The sequence below is a fragment of the Spea bombifrons genome, chromosome 8 (genome assembly GCF_027358695.1).
Source record: "Spea bombifrons isolate aSpeBom1 chromosome 8, aSpeBom1.2.pri, whole genome shotgun sequence".
In the NCBI taxonomy this organism is placed as follows: Eukaryota; Metazoa; Chordata; class Amphibia; order Anura; family Pelobatidae; genus Spea; species Spea bombifrons.
Window position 1 is genome coordinate 3,231,554 of NC_071094.1, and position 16,219 is coordinate 3,247,772.

Sequence of the window (16,219 nt, forward strand, 5' to 3'; positions counted from 1 at the left end):
AACAAATGTAATTTTTGTAAGAAATGGGAAAATTGGGTAAAACAGTAGACTGATGTTAATGAGCGTCCGCTTGTCCATCGTACTGACCCCAGACGTCCGCTGGAGAAGAGCCGCCGGCCCAGAGAGAGCGTTGCGTACTCAGCTGTTTCGAGACCGACCTGCTTCCGATTTCAGTTGTTCAAAGACCGGGGTTTCAATCTGTTTTCCTTCTTGCCCCCTGGGGGTGCATTTGTTAGCAGTTGGGGGCGACACAGAAGCAAATCGTTGCTCTAAATCTATTTGCTTAGAGAAGATTGTGCCTCCTGACGAAGGACACGAGAGCCCAAAGGTCTCTAACAAACCAAACTTTCGCAACTCTCTAAGGGGCAATTAAAATAAAGGTACGGGTGGGGTGGGGGCTATTTGTTACCCTGATTTTTTTTTTATGGAACACATTTTGTTCTGTTTTATTTGGGGAAAGTTTAAAAAGAATCTGCCATTTTTTTTGGTAATTGTGATATTTGGGGTAAATTCATGAAAAAAATCACTTTTTGACTTTTTGACTCATGGCTCGGTGTTACCCCTGGGTACGGAGCTGAATACCCTTATAAAACAGCTCACTGGGTCTTTAGATCGCCCAGCGGGGGGGGGGGGCGTAGTTGCGTTACCCACAATGCACCTTAAGATACTTTGTTGCGGATTATTATGTGACTTTATGATTAAGAGAAGTTGTGCATGCGCAGTTGGGTTACCTCTGATAGCGATCTTTGGCTAAGTCGTGAAAGATTTTTTTTTTTTGGCAGATATAAGCGATGTACCCTGGAAAATACCGCAGACGTTCACTCGGTAACAGCCCGGGTCTTTGTAAAAACCAAACCAAGTCTGGATTACGAGGCGGATACTTCGGTAATGAATCACTTTATCCCCCCAGGGATCGCAAAAGCAATAATTCCCACCGTCAACAGAAGACTGTATTATATTAAAACAACACAAGACCAGGGACTGGGGGGGGCTCAGGATCATAGCCAAGAGGGTCAGAAAAGGAGGAGGCGAAGCATCGAGGGGGGGGCTGGTTTAAGTTTCTACGATTGTTCTGCCCCCTATCACAGAGTCATCGTCTTCTAAAGAGGGCATTGTAAACTGCGGAAGGGAAACAATCCGCTATTGGCTAGGTAGCTCCAGAAGGAACACGGCCAACTGCTAATTATTTGTAATTAACAATCATTTATAGGAGCTGATGGAGGAAAAATATTGTCTGTTCCAAAAAAGTACCATTTTATCACAAAAAAACAGCAGCCTGGTGTACCAGGGGTTCCTTAAAGGGACAGACGTTTGCAGGGATGGATGGGGGCTAATGGACCCCCAGGGGCGTTATGGCCAACAGCCGCCGGCTGGATATGTATGGCCATGCGTTATATTTTTATGCTGTCGCAGCAATGTATATCCAGGTGGCGGCCGCACACGGCAGGTTCTGATCTACCGCTGGGGCCGCCGTTCCGGTCCATGTTTTACATTAAATAAATAAATCTATTAAAAATGGCATCCTGTTCCTTTAAATAATCCCCCATATGCAAAACAGTAGACCCTGCAACATAAGACATGCAGCTCATGGCCTGTCTCGACAGCCATCGCTATCTAATGAGTATCTGTAACACGCTAATAACACGCGGCTCAGACACCGCAAGCGCGCATGATTAGACTAATGCCTTCCGCAGTGCCTTGGGGGGGTCACGTTATTTAATAAAGGGACTCATCACTTAACACTTAACAAATATGTTTTATCAAGTTTCAACACAGAGAAGTGTTACATTATCTGATGAACTGAGTTTTAAGAGATTTAAAAAACGAAAACTCCCCACCCTACAGATTAACGAGCGATAAAAAAATTATATTTAATAAAAAAAAGAAGATGGATTTTTCTTATTTAGCAGTAATTCAAAAATATATTTTATTTAAAAGATAAATTATTAATGGTCAAAGGATTAGATGGAATGGAAGGAAGTTTGCCTTTACCGAGAGGGTAGTAGATGAGTGGAACAGCCTCCCAGCAGAAGTGGTAGAGGGTAATACAGTGAGGGTATTAAACATGCATGGGATAGACATACGGCTCCTGAATCTAAGACGAGACCAGCGACTGATTAAGGTTTGAGTCTTTACAGCAGGAGAAATGGGTGACTAGACGGGGGCCGAATGGGGCCGATCTGCCGGCAAATTCTTTTTTGAATCATTTACTAAATCACGAGCCATTGGAGTCTACGTTGGAAACAGTTCTTCTTCTCTTTATAGTTTGCTTTGGGAATGCTTTGTTTGCGTTTTTTCGTTCTCCGCGCATGGTGTCACGCAATCACCGCTGACCACGGGGGGGGGGGGTCTGCGGAAGCGGCAGCGGCCGAAAAAGAATAAAAACGTGTAAAACCCACAGAGCTGCGGCTGGTTTTGTTTGGAGGCGGTAATGCCGGAGGCAGGCCCGGACTGGACATCGGGCACACCGGGCATTTGCCCGGTGGGCCGGGCCACGGCAGGGCCGCATTGACTTAGGGGCTGATGGAGCTGCAGCTCCAGGCCCCTACCCTACCAACTGCGACCGGGTCCGCCACTCTAAGGGGCCGGGAAGTCCCCACCAAGGCCGGCCTTACGGGTCTGCGGCCGCACAGGGCTTAAATTAAAACATCGGGTTTTTTTTTTACTTTATTTAACATGGAGGATGTTAAATAAAGTTGGAAAAAAAAAACCCCGATGTTTTAATTTAAACCCTGTGCGGCCGCAGACCCCTAAGGACGGCCCTGGTGGGGGCTTCCCGGCCCCTTAGGGCAGGGCCGACCTTTGGGGTGTGCGACCGCACAGGGCGCGGCCGCCACACTCCAGGGGGCGGCCGCTCATCAGGGGCTGCCAACTTGCGGCACCCGGCACCCCTCCAGAGACGGACAGTAATGTCCGCCGCTGGAGGAGCAGGCTCGCAAGGGAGCGGTATCGGAGGTCTTTAACAGACCTCCGGTTCCCTTGAGTGATTTTAAGCCGGGTTCAACCCGGCTTAAAATCACTCAAGGGAGCCGGAGGTCTGTTAAAGACCTCCGATACCGCTCCCTTGTGATCCGCGCGGCAACAGCTGTTGTGCGCCGGGGTTTGTTTTCAGATCCCGGCGCACAACACTGAAGCCGCGCCCACCGCTGTCCGTGCCCTCTGAACCAGGAAGAAGACAGAGAAGACAGAAGAACTGAAGAAGAGGAAAAGAAGCTGAAAGAAGAAAGGAAAGGTAGGAAAGCATTAAGTGAGAGTGGATTGGTATGTGTGTGGATCAGTATATATGTGTGGATCAGTATATATGTGTGGATCAGTATATATGTGTGGATCAGTATATATGTGTGGATCGGTATATATGTGTGGATCGGTATATATGTGTGGATTGGTATGTGTGTGTGGATTGGTATGTGTGTGTGGATTGGTATGTGTGTGTGGATTGGTATGTGTGTGTGGATTGGTATATGTGTGTGGATTGGTATATGTGTGTGGATTGGTATATGTGTGTGGATTGGTATATGTGTGTGGATTGGTATATGTGTGTGGATTGGTATATGTGTGTGGATTAGTATATATGTGTGGATTGGTATGTGTGTGTGGATTGGTATATGTGTGTGGATTGGTATATGTGTGTGGATTGGTATACGTGTGGATTGGTATACGTGTGGATTGGTGTGTATGTGTGGATTGGTGTATGTGTGGATTGGTGTATGTGTGGATTGGTATATGTGTGTGGATTGGTATATGTGTGTGGATTGGTGTATGTGTGTGGATTGGTGTATGTGTGTGGATTGGCGTATGTGTGTGGATTGGTATATATGTGTGGATTAGTGGATTGGTGTATACGTGTGGATTGCTATACGTGTGGATTAGTATATGTGTGCATTGGTAAGTGCGTGAGAGTGATGGGTGTTATGCTGTACCATTTCCAATGTCTTTTTCATGATCTAATTATGCTCTAAAAGTACATCATAACCCCCATCACTCTATACTGTTCCATACAGTGGCAGAGCTGGGAGGCAGAGGCCTTGCACCCCCACCACAGGACTCCTGAAAGGTAAGTGAACTTCAAAGAGGGAGAGGGTAGATAGTTAGGAGGGGGTAGTTGCGGCGGGCTTAAGGGGCTCTGCGTTAATGCGGCCATATAGGACCAGTCAGTCCGGTCCTGACCGGGCCTATTTTAAGGTGGGGGCCTGGAGCTGCAGCTCCATCAGCCCCTAAGTCAATCCTGCCCTGCCGCGGGCCCGGTCGCAGTTGCTGCTTGCTCCGGCAACAAGGTAAGTAGGGTGAGGGAGGGGGGTGCAGTGAGAAGAGGCAGAGGGGGGTTAGATAGTGAGAAAGGGGGAGAGGGGATAGATAGAGGCGGTACATATTGAGAAGTGGGGAAGGGGGTTACATAGTGAGAAGGGGCAGATAAGATGAAGAGAGGGGGTAGTGTGAATGCGTATGAGAATTAATGAATAAATGTGTGGATGAATTGTGTGAATGCGTATGACAATGAATTCATGTGAGGATGAATTGCTTGATTTGTGAGACTGCATTAATGAATGTGTTAATGATTTGTCTGAATGATTAAATGCAAAGATGGTACATGAAGGGTGGGCTTTAACAATAAATAAATAAATATGGGCTGCTCAGGCTTAAATGCCCGGGCCTATTTTTTGTCCCAGTCCGGGCCTGGCCGGAGGGCACAATCACCGAGCGCTCCCCATCGCCCCGTATCATGCTTTATACAGACGAGTTACAAGTTATCACTTGCGAAGAGTAAAGCCCTCTGGAGCGCAGCTATTGTGGGGGCAGAACCCGATGCCGGCACCTAATTGCTCCAATAACGCAGTCTTTCCAGAAAGCAGAGAGCCATAAAATGTAAGTGGATTATTTTTATGAGCCGGAGTAAAGCACTAAAGGCATTACCGCTGTTTGGTAAATTGCAAAGTCCTGCAGATAACAGGAGTTGCCGTTAATTACAGATTATTGCCAGCTGTACAGTCACAGATGGGGGGTAGGAGATAAGAAGAGCTTCCTCACGGTGGCCAACGATTCCTACCTGGCCGGTACATACAAGACTTTATGCTGCGTTAATGATTTCTCAAATACATTTCTTGGAGGAGAAAAGAGAGGGGTAAAGGAAGTTGTGATCGAGGGAGGAAAGGGAAGGAGGAATGAGAGGACGGCGAAGGAATGAAAAGAAGAAAGGAAAGAATGAGAAAAGCTGAATGAGGGAAATGAAGGGAAAGAGAAAAAGAAGGGGAGGAGGAGAAAAGGAAAGAAGGGAAGGGAATGAAGGGATGCTAACGGTAAGGTAAAGAAAGAGAAAGAAGGGAATAGCAGGGGAGGGGAAGGAAGAGAAGAAAGGGATGAAAGGAAGAGTAGGGAAAGGAAGAGAGAAGGTATGGTGAGGGAATAAAGTGAAGGGAATTGAAAAGATAGAAGGGAAAGGAAGGGGATGAAATGAAAGGGAAGGAAAATGAATGATGGAAAGAGGAGAGAGGGCAAAAAAGGAAATGAAGAGAAGAGAAGGGAAAAAAGAAGAAAAGAAAGGAGGGAAGGGAAAGGGGTGAAAGCAGCCACAGCTCCTGCTTTTATGGAAAGGCCCTTGTAGGGTTAGATATATAATTTATGTCGTATCCAGAATCGAATTAACACCGTGACGTAACCCCAAGTAACCCCAACAACTAACGCACGCGTCAAGTGCTCCAAATTCTAAACAGAGTAAATGGACTGGAAAATTGGCGGTGAGAACCCTGATAACATCTTCTGTTTGAGTCTATCCCGCCACGACTGACTTCAGACTTAAGAGGTATTTAACAACAAAAAAAACAACAACAACACGTGCGATTGTGTGGCTGGTAATTCCTCTAATTATAATTATAGAATTATTCCTTATTCCATTTCCAGAGGCACTCGGGGACCTGATGGATAAACGGGGAACTAGAACCTTCCTGTGAGGTCACGATAGACGAGGCTCATAATGGATCCAGTAGAGATACAAATATCTCCATCCACAAAAGAGAATTACAGAAAACACAGACATTAAGCGGAATAAATGTGTCTTTTAACTCATGTTACTGAGTAACGTAACCGCTTGGTGCCTGTCCTGCAGCATATCTACTCCTTCGCTCATAACTCAGGAATGTAAAGGGTCCCCGGTGGGGTCTCTCCTGCCCACGCCATCGTCGGCTCTTCAACCATCTGAGAGCCCAGATAATACAAAGGTTTTTTCTTAAGTGCCTCATTTCTGTTTGGGTTGAAATGAAATTTCCCAGACGTGACCTACAGCCTGGCCGGGCTGAACGGGGATATCTTATGAATGACTAAACGGAAAAAACGAGACAGGCCGCTGAGTTCTGCCTTGAATCGCCACTTAAAAAAACCACGCGGCTGTAATCTCAAGGTCTGCCAGACATCTCTAGAAAACCTCTGCAATCAGGTAGCGTTTCAGGTATCGAAATAACACAAAAAGGTGTCACGGAATCCATGTTAATAATCAGAAAGTATTTCAGACGGAATTACGGAATGGTTCGCCTTCTCGGCATCCGCTCCTTGAGCTATGCTTATCCAAGCTGCACGTTCTTTTCACGAACTCATTGGATTTGGATGGCCATTAAGACGCAGTCTGGAACATGGTCCTCAACAAGAAGTCCTACTGTTTAGAACAAGTGGCACGTAATCCAGATAAACTGGTGGGTAATACAATTCCGCATTGTTGGAGAAGACAAGCGGAATGTACAATCTATAGTGTATGGAATCGCCTACACCCTGGGGCAAGCAAAGTTCTCAAGGGGTACAGTTGCTTTTCTAGAGGAGTGGTTGCAAACCGATGAAGAAATTGGTACGGAAGCCAAAATAGCATCTTAGAATTTAGGACTCGGTAGGTGGCTCTGGAACGCCCTCCCTCTACCTTTCAGGACAATGGAAGACCACCCTACAGTCAAAACGTGGCTCTTTGACGAGGCATTCCCGACCGTCCCCTCCTAATCTCAACAATTTATTTTTATAAAGTACTGAAGCATCTGGCAACGCTAATCCTAACCACTTTACGTAGAACCGAAGGGATGCACATCTCCTGAGGCACCAAAAGAAGACCAGGTCAGCTCCAAACCTGGCAAGCCGCTCCGTTCTCCAAACCTCTGCCAGGCGCTGGAATATCTAAGCATATCAACGGATTTCCTAATAAAGTACAAAGAACACTAAACTAACCTACCGTAAGACTTCTTTTATAGAACAAAAAAATGTATTTATCAGGAACGTTGTCCTCCTTCAGATGCCAAACCTCCTTGAAGTAGCAGCGTTCTCTCTCCTGCAAGCTTTCCAGATATGAAAAGCATTAATCAAACACTTAATCGCATTCTTTCCTCTTATCTGATTACCTCCAGGGTGGAACCGAAGCAATGTCAGAAGTCTGCCTTGGCGTAATTTGTTTTTTTTCTTTAAAAAAAAAAGTTAATAATTTAGCATAGCAAGAACTTCTGGGCTACCGGGATTAATGTGAGAGAGAAGAAGCTACAAATATCAACCAAGGTTCTACATAGAACCCAAAGATACGGTAGTATTCCAAATGTATGAGGTCTCTTGGAACAATGAAGGTTTTCCATGGAACCGTAAGGATAGAGAAACATCCGGACTCTCCAGACACTTTCCAGCCTAGATAATGATATCTCTAGGAGTTGAAGTTCCTCCAGCGCAAGATATGGCTGTCCCATTAATTCTTAATGCTGTCGGACAAATGTTTTCATTTAGACCTGAAGGCACCAGGGAATAAAGAGACCCCCGGTATCTGGGTCTTCATTTGTACTTTTGAATACAAAGAAACAAAAATAGATACATTTCATTGATGTCTTCAAAAGCTGTGGGACCTTCCACCGGAAACCACCTACGTAGGTATCTACTGGTTTGGGTCCCAGAGAATATAAGAAAGAAAGTCCTAAAAACTAATCATTCCATTACTCAAGGTGGTGAAAGGATTAAGGGAAGAGGACAGGTCCATCCTAACTAGAATTATTGTTGAGCTTTTGGTATGAACATAGAGAAGAGCCAAGAAGAGCAGATTGATGTGAAGCCAAGAAGTTTTCAAAGTTAATTCATGGAGAATGAAGAAGAGAGAAATCGTTCCAGACAAGTTCAATATTCGTGGTTAATTTCAAGTGTCACATCTACAGATACGCACGACATTATTGATTGTCCGAGTCTTCAGGCAACCAAACACGTTGCGTTTTTATGCTTCGGTGATGCATTACAGCACGTCGATAATCACCAATTACAGTAACTCTGCCATTGTGGGTTTAATGGAGCTTGAGTTCATGCGTCTTTCATTAAGTTACTCGATAAAGCATTGCAGAGACCACGTTGCCCTCCCTCTCCCTAGGAAGCTCAATGTCAGGAACGAAAGAGGAACTTAGGGCCCGACGAGGGACTGTCTGCCCAACACAGTGACACTTGGAAAGTATGGGTTGCCTTTGAGACAATTTGCTAGCGTTCCTAATCAGTATATTAAAGAATTCTCATTAAAGAACTGAAGACGGTCCTTGAGGAGCCATCCCATGAATGGGGTTTTCACGTCAACTAAAGTGATTGATCGGTTGGCGATCAGACATGGGAACCGAGAGCTTTAATCCTGGCGTGTACATACATCCCCGTGTACATAGATACAGCCCCCACGCGGGGTGGCGGATACACAAATAACCCCTCGTGTTCTAAATGAAGACAAAAACTTTCTACAAATAGGTCGCTTTATGGAGTCCGTATGCGGCAGCTGTCGTGTGTCAGGTTTGGACCCGCATTTGTCAGACACTCAGACAGCACAACGCGGAGAAGAAAGATACAAGACCTTATCTGGGGAGAGGCTATTTACATAATTCAAGGGTTCTCCGATCTGGGGTATACATCGGGATATTATATATTATATATTATATACGTACAATAGAAAGGAAAGGTCGCCTGTAATGGCTTCTACTACTCCGCAGACACCGAATATTAAAAAAATACAACAAAATAGCAAAATATACACAAAAACAGACTTCCCTTTATATCTTGATTTGCTTTTACAGAAGGACCTTAAAGACTTTAATAATATCTACAGATGTATAAGAAGCTACGGATATTTTTAAAGCAGATATTCTGTTGGCCGGTGCCTGTCGGGAATGCCGAGCTGGGGAGTTGTTTCTGTAAGTCAATTTGTTATGTTATATACTACTTGTTATGTCCGGTCTACCCATTGTGCAGCGCTACGGAATATGATGGAGCTATATTAAACAATAAATAATTATAATAATAATACCAGCTGCCTGTCTGCCTCCTCCTCGATCACAGGCCAGCCTCTAATTTGGGGCAGATGTCCTCTGGGGATCGGGGAGGCTCACAGCTATACAGGCGAACGGGCAGGGTGACCTGCCAAGGGGGTATATATATATTTATATATATATATGATGTATGGATCAGCTCCCAGGGTCTGCTATCCCCTTCTTCAGATCGAAAGCCAAATACAGAGGTCAAAAGTGCCCCCTTCCTATGCAATCCAAAACAGCTCCAAAGCTTGGAGGGTCCCACGATTTCGTGATGTGACACTTGAATTGCTGGATCACTCAATAGCCGAGTGCGAATGTTACGATTAAACGACTCTGCTCTCAGATATCTCTGACTTGTTTGAGGGTCCTAAAAGCTGATAAAGAATTAACCATTAATGAGAAGGGATTGGGAAGTCAAAAAAACATACTGAGGTCTACGCAAATAACCGTGTCACATTCCGATGGATTCATTCCTATGGGAAAATGATGTATTTCCCTCCATGAGCATAACCCCCAACACTGCATACAGCAAACCCCCAGGGCTATATACAGTAATAAAGCCCCCAGCACTGTATACAGTAATATAACCCCCAACACTGCATACAGCAAACCCCCAGGGCTATATACAGTAATAAAGCCCCCCGCACTGTATACAGTAATAAAGCCCCCAGCGCTCTATACGGTAATGTCGTTGGGTGACAAAAACCTGTGTTTCTCTCATTTTGTTCCAATAAACTCCCTTTATCCGCAGACCTGGAGCCGCCGTTGCTCTCAGTCATGTGATATTTTGGGTGACTTTCCCGGCTCAAACCCCACACTGAGCTGACGCTTTATGGCGATGCTAATGAGGTTTTTATCACAGACGGACTCGATGACCTATGGATGAACTCAATTGACTTTTGTTACTTTATAACCTCACTATGTAACTATAAAAATACACAGAAACCTAGAACTTGCTTGCAGATTGGCCCCCATTCGGCCCCCGTCTAGTCGCCCGTTCTCCTGCTGTAAAGACTCAAACCTTAATCAGTCGTTGGTCTCGTCTTAGATTCAGGAGCCGTATGTCTATCCCATGCATGTTTAATCCCCTCACTGTATTAGCCTCTACCACTTCTGCTGGGAGGCACTTCCACTTATCCACCACCCTCTCTGTAAAGTTAAAAAACCTTACAATATTGGTTTATATTCTTCTAACAGACCGGGTTTCCCACAGAGAAGCCAAGTTCAAAAGACATTAACAACTTATGTCACTGCTTCCAGTTGTTAGAACTCCAGATATGAACTTAAAAGACATGTTTGTAAATAATTTAAAATAAAGGTTTTAAATAAATAAAAATTGTTTACAAATAGTGAAAAATAGACAAACGGGATATCTTCAATTGTGAATCGCCTCGCCCCACTTAACAGGCCAAGGCGGCGTTCGCAATCCCCGAGCGATCCTCTCAACTCTAAGACGAGACCAACGACTGATTAAGGTTTGAGTCTACAGCAGGAGGAACGGGCGACTAGACGGGGGCCGGATGGGGGCCGATCTGCCGGCAGGTTCTAGGTTTCTATGTCCAATGGGCTTTGGATAAGTTGGTGACTCAGTTTAAGGAGGTAGGATGGCCATCACTATTAAAGCCAATGAAATGTCGATGTGATACAATGTATTGCGTGTTTCTACTCAAGCTTTTTATCCATCAGTCTGTCCACTATGTTGGCTTCTCTTGCACCAAGACAATAAACATCCTTCTCCAGAAATGGTGGCTGTGTGACGATGAGAGGAAACCATAACGCAGGAGTTCTTGGAAGACCAGGTCCATCACAATTATCCGTGGACCCCCATGGATAATCATTTTGCTTCCCGCCCAGTGCTGGGATGAGGTCCTCACAGGCCAGGCCAAACATATGAGACCAGTCAAGAATCAAAGGGACATGATAAGAGCATCTCTGCAGGGCCTGCTCTAAGGATGTCATAAATAACCGTGTTTATTGCTACGCTGTCACGTTTCAGATACATTTCACTAATCACTTCCACGTGATGCCGGCCTTAGAGCCTTCCAGTTCCTTCCTTTATGGCTACCTCACCAAAGCGCTCGCCTTCAACTTCATCCACAGGAAACAAGCTGTGAACTTGAAACGTGATAAAAGGGCCACAAAATGAGAAATCCAACGGACTGGCACTAGTCCCGGTCTATAGGAACACTCAGTTAACACATCGGAACCCTTGAAGAAGATACATATGTCTTTGTATGTTTAGTAAAAGTAATGTTTTTGATTTCTCCTAAAACAATGGTTCCAATCAATGGATGATCTTGACCTAAGGTTCGATTCTGAACTATGAAAGGGGTAAAACATCCCATATATTAATTTTTAACAGCAAACCTTTTAAGGCAAGAGGAACAGATGTTTTAGTATATGGATAGAAAGGAATAATATTGAAAAATCAGGATTGGGAACTGATTTATCTCAAAATGACATCACTGACATCATTTCATAGGGAGACACATTTTAATAGCTGTTTCCATAGACCAGGGGTACCCAACCTGTGGCCCTCCAGATGCTGCAGGACTACATCTCCCACAATGCTCTTTCAGCTAAGGGTCTGGCTAAGGAGTATGGGAGATGTAGCAGCTGGAGGGCCGCAGGTTGGACACCCTTGCCATAGACCTTCTACCATGTAGGTCGATGGTAGAAGGTAGGAACTGTACTTCCATAACTCACCTATAGATGGCAGCAGAGATTTAACGCATCCTTTCCTAATGCCGAATACTCATTGGCTATGCTGACATCTGACAGATCCCCTATAAACCCAGATCTCTTTTGAATCTATCGCGTAACAGTTACAACTCCAAACTAGGTTATATTGAAAATAAAAAGCAAAACATTCAAGTATAACTGGAATTCGGTGCTTAATACAATTAATAAAAATCTAATAATAAATAATAAAATAAAAATATATAAAAATCTTGTTTGTTCTGTAAAAAAAAAAAGGGTTGGCACTAAATAAAATATTTAACCAGGGATGTATAGGTGCTAAAATATTTTTCTATTCTATAATTATTTTTTTTAAAATCCTAATAAATATTTGTTGTCTGATATAGTGCCATTATATTCTATTATATATTATATATATATATTATATATATATTACATTATATATTATATTATATATTTATTCTTATATGTTCTCATCTCTGTGTGAGTCACAGTATAGATGCTATATGTGTTCTGAATCTGTTCTATATGATCCAGAATAATGTTACAAACTGGTACTTGTTAGTGAATAAATGATAACATCTGTCTACATTGTAACACATGTGTTAGCCACTTGCTGCCAAAAGGTTTGAAAGTCCTCAGGGGGTATTCCCTCAAGGCAAATTCCATATTTTTAACCCTTTGAGCAGGATGAGTATTCTCAATTTTTTGGGGTTAGCCAACTTGACCATATCTGTTGGAGAATGAGACGTAGCATGAATGAGTGTCTGTTGGAGAATGAGACGTAGCATGCAAGACCTCGTGAATGAGACCCCGGCAGGGCGAGGGGTCAGGTTCTTCCTTTAAGACTCCATAATCTTATTTTGTCATCTGATAAGACTTCTTACGGCGTGGATCACCGGTGATCCGAATTAATGAGCAAATTCATCTATACCGGGGGTCAAAATGTTTAACATTCTTTAGTTATAACACATTCCGGGGCAGAGTGAAGAAGGATAGTTTGGAACACCAAAAAAATATTAGCCAGAAGCACCAAGAATCCTAACTTCAACATGAAGAAAGGCTTTGTAGAGGGGCCTTCACTCCCGCCCTTTGAAATCTGATGCTTCAGGGAGAGCTTAGAAGAAGAAGGAGAAGAAAAAATTGGGTAGAAGAATTCAACTTCTGATTTCTATCTCTGGAGAATCTCACTTGTACTATAACCATTCTCCATCACGACTAACCCAACGAATAGGAATGTGGAGTCCTTAAACTGGATGATTACCCCCACCTGCACTCTGAAGTCTCAAATGCAAACCTTGCGCCCCCTTATACCCAAACTTCAAAGAAGAGAGAGGGGAGTAGTGATAGAAACATTGAAATACATAAAAGGATTTAATAAAGTACAGGAGGGGTTTATGTGACAACAAGAGACCAAAATCAAACACTAGAGGGCCGGAGGCGAAGATGGAATGGAAGGAAGTTTTACTTTACTGAGAGGGTGATAGATAAGTAGAACAGCCTCCCAGAAGAAGTGGTAGAGGGTAATACAGTGAGGGGATTAAACATGCATGGGATAGACATACGGCTCCTGAATCTAACGACTGATTAAGGTTTGAGTCGTTACAGCAGGAGAAACGGGCAACTAGACAGGGGCCGGATGGGGCCAATCTGCCGGTAAATTCTAGGTTTCTATGACCAACAATATTATCCACATCTGTACAAAACATTATATTTTATTTCATTCTTTGAATAGATGTTTCAAATAGAGTCCAAATAAGAAAAAACACCTACATTCTACATTTTTAGGTTTGTAGCGATCCGGCCTTTACCCCAGTAAATCAAATTAGTAAAATAGATAATCTAATTGTGGGGAGTTTTCTAATCCCCGGTCCTGCGTTTCCATACCTGGCTAGAATGTTAGATCTTTTAAGTGATCTTTTAAGATAACCTGGGGGAAAGCATTTGCTGTCGCACTCCACACTTCCTGGTTTCTTGAATGCTCAAGAAATCCTGCCTAGTCGAGATTCTACATCTGCCCAAATCTACTCGACATCTGCTTTGCACCATCACCCTTCTCAGCGGGCGAATCCCTAACGACTGTCAAATACGGAAACGTGGAATGACTTCAACCATGCAAAGTTCTAAAACACATGTCTGTTGGCGGATACTATGTTACAACATCTGGAGAGCCCATTGCACACCTGGAATTCTACCCTCCTTGCTGGTTTTACAGTCATAGCTTTAACACGGCACAATTTTATAACCCCATTTCTACTATGCCAACAGGGCTATCTATAAACCGGGATTTATGGGGCAAACTTCCCATTTGTATAAATTACCATAGAAACCAAGAGAATCTTCATCCTAACCTAATCACAGTACGACGTGGCTGACAATGGTACAGTGCATAAATGAACCGATAATGATAACACAGAAAATATTTGAAAAACAGATAGTATTTTCTTTAAAAAATTGAGATTTATGCAAAATTAAATGATTATTAATAAAAAATTGCGCTGAAAATTGGAAAACAGTGTTTTTCTACTAATGAAGGAACTAATGACATCATCATGTAGAATCCCTATCCCTATCAGCCTCCCAGCGTGCTATGTGCTGCCACCTAGTGGCTGATAGTGTGTATTGTTTTTCTATGCAGCAGGAACACACCCATTTACCTTGTTGGCACTATATCACAGACCCAAAATGTAACATTTTAAATTAGATTTTGTCCTTATTACAGCTCAGTGTCTAGATCCACTATTACCATAAAAAGTCTAACATGCAAAACAAATTTTGCCCAAATCTGCCTTTTTTTTGGGCCAAACATAAATTGTTTCATAACAATTGTTGCAATCCTTTATAAATATTGTCCTCTTTGACAATGTTTCAGATACCCTGTAGTAACACATATTGCATGAAAGAGATAAAATCACTCTTCTTAGAAAATTAAACTTAGAAAACATAATTTTTATGTCCCCCCCCCCCCAGTAAACTGGTTACAGAAGAGAAAATGGCAATTATTTGCAGTCATTCTGGAAAATTGCTATAGGTGGAGCAAGTTCCACATTCACACAAAAAAAAGTTTGCAAGATTCCAAGTTGGAATAGAAGGAGTTCTAAGATTTCATGTCTTAAACTTTTTGTGGAATCCCTAGATGTTGCCTATAAAACATGTTTAAAAAAAAAAATGTAAGAAAAACGTGCAATGTTAAGAAATCATGCAAGAATTTTTTTCTTTGTTTTTACAAAAATCAGAATATTTGAGGTTGCATGCAGTCCTGGCGAATAGTGAAGAATGTGAAAAAAAGCCTGTTTTGTCCCTTAAAAGGGCCCCCTGATAGATGAGAACCAGGGTCCCGCAAGCAGCCAAAAAGTTTTGCCAACTGGAAGGGAAAAAAAAGTTGCAAAGACGTCTGGTGGTCGCCCAAGTGGGTTAGAAGGTGATATCAAAGTTTTTAAGCAGAAAAGAAGAAGATTTGGTTCCAGACAACTTAAGGTTAAGAGTCCTTACCTGCATGGCACTGAGAACATATAGAGAGGGATAATGCTAGAAGGAGGGACCAGTCTTTTATCCAATTTCTCCTTTTCCATCGTATGTGAGAATCCATGGTCGTTAGGTCCTCCACCGTGGGGGGCCAATTCTTCTACTTTAGGGGGTCTCCAACTTAGTTCTTGGAATGCAACAAGGTTTCAAAGATAGGGCAAAGACCCCTAACAGAACTTCAATCTTTATAAAGCCATTAGTTTGTGTTTTTGGGACGTATTTTCAGGATTAGATATGTTCTGGGTTGGGTTTTTTTTTTGGTATGTTTTGCAAACCCCCAGGTCCTTCTGATCTTTTTTTTTCTCCTCTCCTCCTGTCCCCCTTTCTTCTCTCTCTCTGGTCTGGTCCTACTGGGGTTGTCTTGAGAAGTGATACCCCCTTGTCGACTGACTGGGGAGTGCGAAACCTTTTTAGGGGAATGTAGGGACTGTCAGACCCTGAGAGGGGCAGCAAATCAGGACTTGAAATGCTGGAAGCTCTGCCTCCTTTCAATGGGATCAGGAAAAGGGGGAGAGAGGGAGAGGAGGGCGAAGAGGGGGAGGAGGAGGAGGAGGAGGAGGGAGGAAAGTTTGTGTTAAAAAAAAAAAGTTTGGAAGAGACTGGGAGAGAGAGAAAATGTGTGTGTGGCAGGGAGGTGTTAAGGAGCAGCGCAGCAGGCAGCATGGGGTTAAATGAAGAGGAAACCCGAATGTATGGAAAGATTCTCACTAAAT

The 16,219-nt window shown here is 43.4% G+C and overlaps 1 protein-coding gene across 2 annotated transcripts in view; it reads right to left on the reverse strand.

The window, feature by feature from the left end:
* Positions 1 to 16,006, reverse strand: part of LOC128503435 (collagen alpha-1(V) chain-like) — a 79,519-nt gene extending 63,513 nt beyond the window's left edge. For both annotated transcript variants that reach the window (XM_053473518.1, XM_053473517.1), the window contains exon 1: positions 15,474 to 16,006. In XM_053473518.1, coding sequence (XP_053329493.1) covers positions 15,474 to 15,570 — 97 coding nt within the window. In that variant the 5' untranslated portion in view covers positions 15,571 to 16,006. The remainder of the gene's footprint in view (positions 1 to 15,473) is intronic.
* Between the last annotated feature and the right edge of the window lie 213 nt (positions 16,007 to 16,219).